Source organism: Manacus vitellinus, unplaced genomic scaffold (genome assembly GCF_001715985.3).
Source record: "Manacus vitellinus isolate BGI_N305 unplaced genomic scaffold, ASM171598v3 scaffold_5_pilon, whole genome shotgun sequence".
NCBI classification, from domain to species: domain Eukaryota; kingdom Metazoa; phylum Chordata; class Aves; order Passeriformes; family Pipridae; genus Manacus; species Manacus vitellinus.
The window spans coordinates 17,878,860-17,886,414 of NW_021940682.1; the positions used below are offsets into that span (position 1 = coordinate 17,878,860).

A 7,555-nucleotide genomic window follows, 5' to 3' on the forward strand; every position below is an offset into this window, starting at 1 on the left:
GTTGCTTGAATTTACTTCACAGGGTTGGGTGCAGAGCCTGAAGATGAGGAGATGTCTGACTCATGCCTCTTCTGCAATGGGCAGCATGGCTATTGTGGATAACCAGGAGCCCAGACCTGGGGTCTCCACAGCTCCTGTCAGTGAGCCACAGATGCCTGGAGCCCCAGGAGACAGCCACTGGGCACATGGAATACCTCCTCCACCATTCTCAGCCCCAAGGCCGAGACAAGACCCATCTAATCCTGGGTCATGTGGAGCCTCAGCCGGATGAAGGCTCATCTCTGGCTAGTATGTTTAGCTCTGGGAGAGGAGTTGTGGTGAGGAATTTCGGCCTTGGCACTTATGGCTGTGCTTGTGGCACCTATTATGTGACTGGTGCCACAAGTCTGGTTCTGGTGCCATGGACAGGGGAGAACAGGTAGGGTCACCTGTCAACAGCACCATCTGTCCTGCAACCCCAGAATAGAACTCAGGCATGGGCAGAGAGTCACCTTCCCATCATCAGAGGGACACCTCCTCTACACAGTGCCACCAGGTGACTCTACTGGGAACTATGGCACTCGGTGGCCCATTGGTGCTTGGTGGCAGTGCCCTCACACCTTGCTTGGCTGCCTCTGCCTCAGTGTCCAAAACTCCTGAACGAGGAAGCCACCTCACCTAAGGAACAGCAGGCCCAAGCTGTCGCTGAGATGGCACTTCATGCAAGTAACACTGCCAAGGCACTTTTAATTGCCTAGTCACCTCCTCCAGGGTCATCAGCACTGCTCACCCAACCCATTGGCCTGTCTCTGTTCAGCCAAGGGGATCAGCTGTTGTAATTACTCAGAAACAGCAACCCCACACTGTTTCGTTCCTGAAACAGAGCCCTTCCTGCGCAGTAAAGCCACTTGCAGGCGGGTGAAGAAAACCATTTACAGAGAAATGCCTAGGACCAGCAACACTGGCCAGATCTGGCACACAGGCAAAGCCTTGAGGACACTCGCATAAATTAATTCATCCTGCCTACGCTCACATCACACCCTGACTGGTTTTCTGCAGCGCAGAAACATCCATCCCAAGTGACACACAGTATTTCTACAGCAACAGTGAGCTGAAGTGACGGTTGTCTGGAGCTGTAATGACAAGTTCATGGAGCTCCTCTAGACTAGCTGTCTCTGTTGCCTGCCCCTGGTCCTCCCTAACTTCAGGGATTGTAGGTCAGAGCAAGGACAGAATGTTTTTCCCCTCTTCACTGCTTGGGAAGATGGATTTTTTTCCCATCTCTGGGGTACCCAGCTGTTGGGGGGGTTCCTAGGAGTGCCAGTAGATGCCTGTCCCCATGTGAGAGTGCCCAGAGGGAGAAGAGACCTGGGTATCACACAGTGCAGAAGACAGGGTGGCAGGACTGTGAATGGAGTAGATGCTGGATGTGCCTTGCTCCTTATGGCCCCGAGTCTACTTCTATTGAGGTCAGCAGCAAAAATGGAGCTACTGTGGTGTGGCATTTGGTCCTAATGTAACTCCCTGCTTCCATCTCCATCTTCCTTTTCTCCTGATGTTTCTGCTATTCCAGCTCCATGTTTTCATAAGTTGCCCATCCAACAGCAGACCTATCCTGGCACAATGGCAGCCTTGCAAATGGCACAGCAGTCCCTGCCATGCTCCATCCTCACTGGTTGTGTCTCCTCTGCCTTCTCCTAACAGTTGAGCCATGGCAGCTGTCAGTAGTTCACTGCAATTCGGTGTGGTCCACTTTGGCTTCTTCCAGCGCTTACAGTGTGACTTGGGATTCAGCACAAACGGGAAAGTGGAAAAGAACAGTCATCTTACAAGGCTGATCTTGCTCAGAGCAAAACCTGGACCTCAGAGAGCTCATGCCCACAGAAGGCTTCGCTCGTCCCAGGAACAGGCTGTGGGTCTCCACAGGGAACAGCTGGAACACTCCAGCCCCATTTCCCCTCTCTCAGACTCGCTCCTCTCTGGCGCAGTTCTGGGTGGTTTTGGTGGTGACCAGGGCTGTGGCCCCCAGCTCAGTGGCAGGTAGTGGGAAGCTGTGGTTGCATTCCTCATGCCGGGGGTACACAGTGGAGAGCAGAATGATGTCACCATCAGCATTGCCCTGGCAGCATGGCCTCCTCTTTGCCCTAGCTTTCTCGGGTGGCCCCAGCATCTTCAGGCCCCCATCAAGGTGCAAGCATAGTTCTGGGTCCAGGGCACCATCTCCCTCTGGCATGGCAGGGTCTTGGCTGGGTAGGGGGCTGGCAGTGTCCATGTTTGCTGGGAGGGGACAAGAAAAGGGGGTTACTGGGCTCACAAAGTGGGGTCAGGCAGGTCCCAGGGAGAGGACCCTGTCCCTGGGGGAAAGATGGGGCTGGAACAGGAGGAGCCTGCAAGGTCCCCACCCCACCTCTCCTGCTGCAGGGTTGATATTGCTTACAACTGATGGGCTTTTTCCCCCCTAAAAGACAACAGGGAAGGGCAGAAATTTGCACTTCCACTTCAAGCCCTCTCATTAACCCCTGCCAGCAGCAGAGCAGCCCAGCCCATGGCGGCTCGCCCTCCCTGACTGCCTCCTGCTTAAAAATAGACTTGTTTACACACTTTGAATGCAGGCGTGTGCCTCCAGCCCCAAGCCTCCTGACACTTTCCACACATCCAGTGCCGCAGCAGTGGGCTTGCTGTGGTGCAGCCTTGGGGGGCAAAGGGGGCGAGGACCAGGGCATGCAGCAGGGGACTATCCAAGCAGTGCCTCCAACACTCTCCATCATAGCCAGATCTCTCTTGCCACTGGATTTCTCCCTCCTCTTTTGTTCTCGGTATTTTTCCTAGGCATGTGCGTCACGGGCTGTCGCATGGCAGAAAAGCCCCGGGTAATGTCCCCCTGGTCTGAGTCACCAGCCAGCACTGCCAGAAGTGTGCAGGCAAGCCAGGGTACAAGGACCAGCTGCCCCTAGCCCTGCTGTCCCCCCATGGACACCAATCCGGATGTTGGGGCAGTGGTGGGTGCCAGCATCTCCCAGAGGCAGCCCGGAGATCGAGGGTCCCAGGGAGCCATACTTCATGAGGGTCCCAGGTAGCTATACCCCCTGCCCGGGAATGGGGAGGAGTGAAGCCAGGAAAGATCCTTTCTGAGAAGAGTGCCCAGGGCTGAGTCGGCACCAGTGCAGAGACCCTCAAGGGAGGAAACAGCCACCCCAACAAAACGGGCCATCGTGGGGCACTGTGGATTTACTATTCTGTGAGTACCTCTGCCAGGAAATGCTCAGCCTCATCCCTGGCCCCTGATCCCTATTTTTGATGCACTGGTTGACCCTGTGCAGTGCTGCAGTGTCCTGTCAATGGAGCTGGCTCTGACACCCCATTAGTGTCTTTGAGGTGCATGTTGGAGGACACTGGGCATCCCAAGCAGGAAAAACAAGCTGGGCAGTCAACACAGGACACCCATTGCAGTGCCACAGGGAGAGGCTGCTCCTGGAGCTGTCACCAGATGTCCACCACTGCCTCCACAACCCCCGCTCCATCCATGGCCCTCTGGCTACTGGGGGAGAGGGCTCTCATCAGTGAGCTCACAGAACTCCTCACCAGTGCTCTGTACATGTCCCCTGTGGAGAAGAGATGGTGCCAGCAGATGCTCTAAGCAAGTGAAGGCACCAGGGAGACCTGGCAAAGGGAGGGATGGCTTGGCAGTGTTGCCCTGGCAGTCAGGCACATGCATAGTTTCTCAGGGAACAGAACACCGTGCCTCAGGTGGTGACTCAGCTGCCCCAAAACGTCCTGGGATGCCTGTGAAGCTGATGTCAAGGCAGAAGAGCAAGCCTCGACAGGGATGTGCCTCAGGGAAGCTGGCAGCAAGTGATCCCAAATGCTCCCAGGTCCTCAGGGTACTGTGAGAGGGAGAAAAAAAGGTCCCCTACCTTTGGCCTCTTCGTCTGCCGCTTTCCTCTTCCTCCTCCACTTTCCCACCTTACAGGCCAGGAAGCCGCAGAGAGCAGCCAGAATCAGGATGAACACCACTGCCACCGGGACCCCGAAGATCAGGAAAGTGCTGGTCAGGGTGGGTGCCAGGGTGGGCTCTGCTGTGGGGTGAGATGCCAGCAGTGTCAGGAGGGGGAGAGCTGGGGGTGGAAAGGAGGACAGCAGTGTTTCCCACCCGACCGGTCAACCCTGGGGCTGCGGTGGCACGGAAGGACAGTGGCACTTCACTGCTACCCACCTGCAACGAAATGTGTCCCTGCTTGACAGGACCCTTATCCCATGCCCTGCCATTCCTGGAGGGTAGAAGATGAGGGCATCCTGTCTTCCTGCCTGTGATCAGGAAGGCTGTGACCCCCACACCAGGCTGGATCATCTAGCTTCTCCCTTTCCCTCCATGTCCCTTTCCCTGGAACTGGTTGCCTTCTTCCTCTCTCCTCCTCCAGGTGAAGGCAGTGCTCCATCCTCTATTGCCACCTCCATAGCCATCCTCAGGAGAAGGTGCCCTCCATCTACCCACCCTTGGGGTGTCCCCAGCCTCCTTCACCCACCACCGCCCATCCCTGGGAAGATAGAACCCCAGCTGCCCTTGTCCCCTTACTTGTGTTGTCCTTGTACAACTCGGAGCACTTGATGCATGACTTGGTCAGGGTGTCGAAGCACTCGAAGGAGAGGCAGGAGGAGGCAATGGCAGCTTTTCCTGATGAGGACATGGCCGAGTGGGAGTGAGAGCCCAGCTCCTGAATGGCGCGGCAGTGACAGGGCCGCCCGAGTGTGAAATCGCGGCGCCCCGGGCCCCGTGGCAGAGGGAGATACAGTCTGTCAAGATGCGTCGTCTCCCTTGGGGCTCACAATCGCTGTACTTGGCCTGGGGCGGATCTTCACGGGGAGGAGGAGAGCAAGCGCTCAAGCCCTACCCCTGCCTGCCTGTGCAAACGTGCCCTCAAACTACCCCTCTCCTCCAAAATATGCTTCCGAAATCCTCACAGCCCCTCATGTGCCTCAGCCACGCAGCACCTTGTACCTGGTGATATGGTGCCCCTGCCTGACCTTCTTGATCCTTACTCTTCCCCTGCCCACAGGCACAATCCCCAGCCTGCACCCTCCCTTGATGTCAGTGAAAAGCACCCTCAGCTTCCTCCAGTGTCTACAGGAGGCTTTCCTGTGCCTGGATCTTTACAAGACCCCATCCCAGGGCCACAGACTGGCTTGAATGGAAAATGCATAAAAGGACCAGAGAAGAAAAGAGTGCAGGGGCACTAACATCTCCCCTTTTAAAAGCTCCCACTGCCCCCAGGATATGGCCTGTCAGGGACTGCTATGTGGACAGGCCAACTGCTGTGTGTTCTCCACCCCTACTAACGATTGTGCTCTCCCCCACCTTGCTCTCCCCATCCTCTCCATCACAGACCTAGACACATGGCTCCTCAGCACCATGTCTCACTCTCCAGGGCTCAGATCTGGCTCTGCTCAGTAACTGCCCAGGGCATGGGCAAAGCAGGTCACACCAAACAAGTCTGGTCCCCAAACCATTGGAAGGGACTAAAAACACCCTTAATGGTCTTAGATGCTCCTAATCAGGAGCAGGAAAATGTCCTGCTGCCAGTACCCACACATCAAACCCCGATGCTTGAGATCTGTGGATTTCAGTGCTGTGGGTGGCTCTCCTCCATTGCTACCAAACAAAAGTCACATCCTCTTTTTCTTCACTCTGTAGGAAAGAAAGGGGCCAGCCACAGTTGCTGGCTGGGTCTCAGCTAAAGGAAGTGTTCTGTCCTAGCCAAGAGATCCCTGATAGGGTTTTATTGTTGGAGTCACATTCTTCCAGCAGCTACAGCCTTTGGGCTCTTTCTAGTGATGCCTCTGCCACTCACTGTCCAGGACCAAGGCTGGGAGAAGAGGAGGAGAAAATCCAAAGGGTGCTCTGGCTCAAGCTGACAGAGTACCAGGTGTCCCCACTGGGCAACTGAGGTCCTCTGAGACAGGCCAGAAAGCTTGGTCCCTGGATGTGCCTTCCCCTCTCCAGTGACTGCTGGGCAAGCTGAGCCCACAGCCTCCACATCCCACGTCCTGAAGTCCCAGATGGGATGCAGTCACCAGCTCCCTACAGTAGATCTCAGCTCAAGTGCAGTTCTTCAGTATCCCATGCCCTGCACAGCAGGAGCTGCACCACAGCACATCTCCCTCCCTGACAGCAGCATCCCCAGAGGGTGGCTTGCACCAGAGCAGTGCCGAAGTGGCCCCAGCACAGTCTCAGCCCTCCCCACAGAGCGTGGTGGGGCTGCAGACAAGCCAAAGTCCCAACCAAAATCTGGTAGCTCCCCGCCAGTTCCCCGTTTGCCATGATTTCACTTCCAGCTGGTGTGCCCAGAGACTTGCTCCATCACCCCTGTACCATGCCAGCAGGGATGGCTCTGCCAAGCCCAGGGTGCTGCAAGCTCCACAGAGGAGCTGTGAGAGCCCAGCCATCATCCTTGTGCCTGTGGCTCAGTTATTTCTGCTCCATCTTAGTCAAAATACAACTCCCCAAGCAAGTGGGGACACACCAAGCACTTTCCTCTCTCAGCATGGCTCCCAGCTCTGAAGCCACGAATGTCAGCTTGGCACCCTCTGCCTTGATACTTAAAGCCCTGAACAGGCTGCACTCACCCCTGCTCATACTTGCCAGGGGGACTGGGTCAAATAGTAGGACATCTCTCCATATACCACTTCAGCTGTCTCTCTGCCTGTTGTGCATCCCAAGCAAGAAGCAAGGCTAGGGTACAGACATGGGAGTCAGAGGGACATATGTCCAGCAGCAGGGCGCTGGACCCAGGGCAGCTCCAGGGGATGGAAACCTGTGATGCAGTGCCACAACCAACAGCAGGGAGAAAAAGAAAAGCCAAGGCTTGCTCCAGTCCACATCTAAACTTCACAGTGGAGAGCCCTGGCAAGGAGAAGGCGCCCAGAATCCGAACTGTCCCCAGAAGGCAGCTTGCAGGAGTGTAAGGGTAGGGACTGGGGCCTAGAAAACACCTTGCCTTGTGGGCTGGTGGGGCTGGAGCCATGCGTGGAGGCGGAAGATCCCCACAAAATCTCCAGTGCTGCTCTGTCAGGATACCTGCACCAAAACTACCTCCCTGCTCCAAAGGCTTTACTGTTTCTCTTGGTCTGGGGTGTTTCCACCTACTAGTCTCCTTTTCCTGAAGGGGTATGCTCCTCCATCATTCCCCTCCTGCCCTCCCCCATCAAATGCCCCCACTGTGCTTCCCTCATGTCAATCATCTCTCAGTGACCCCCAGCCCCTATTCCCATCATTGGACTGTCACCCTGCCTCTCTTCCTCCCCTTTCTCCTCCCTGCTTGGCTTAAATTGCAGGGTGGGAAATGGTTCCCAACATTTGTTGTACCACGCTTACAGATTAACTGTCACCCCCCCAAATACGCTCACCAGGGAAAGCCCAAATCAAGTAACCTACACATTGCTTTTGATGTGGAGGGTGAAGTTTACAATAAAGTTCATTTGGCTCCCATTTCAGTACATGGAATGAAAACTTGAAGCTGCAAAGGCATGGTGGGGAGCCCATGAATGGCAGCCGTCATGTCCTCCTGTGAATAAAGTGCTC

General features: G+C 55.7%; 1 protein-coding gene across 1 annotated transcript; it reads right to left on the bottom strand.

The window, feature by feature from the left end:
- Window positions 1-1,942: 1,942 nt before the first annotated feature.
- On the bottom strand, window positions 1,943-6,645 carry LOC103764679 (tumor necrosis factor receptor superfamily member 13C). The gene is made up of 4 exons (XM_029963422.1): window positions 6,613-6,645; window positions 4,553-4,691; window positions 3,894-4,094; window positions 1,943-2,256 (listed from the first exon to the last, which is right to left on the bottom strand). Exons 1-4 carry the CDS (start codon window positions 6,643-6,645, stop codon window positions 1,943-1,945), a joined length of 687 nt encoding a protein of 228 aa, XP_029819282.1.
- Window positions 6,646-7,555: the final 910 nt, after the last annotated feature.

What these genes read in the sequence shown, in the direction of transcription:
- LOC103764679 (XM_029963422.1), bottom strand. Translation starts at nt 6,645, where the DNA reads ATGTCCTACTATTTGACCCAGTCCCCCTGGCAA. An exon ending in TGACCCAGTCCCCCTGGCAA is followed by an intron (nt 4,692 to 6,612) that starts GTATGAGCAGGG and finishes CGCGCCATTCAG; the next exon opens with GAGCTGGGCTCTCACTCCCA. An exon ending in GGCAGACGAAGAGGCCAAAG is followed by an intron (nt 2,257 to 3,893) that starts GTAGGGGACCTT and finishes GTCCCCTCCCAG; the next exon opens with CAAACATGGACACTGCCAGC.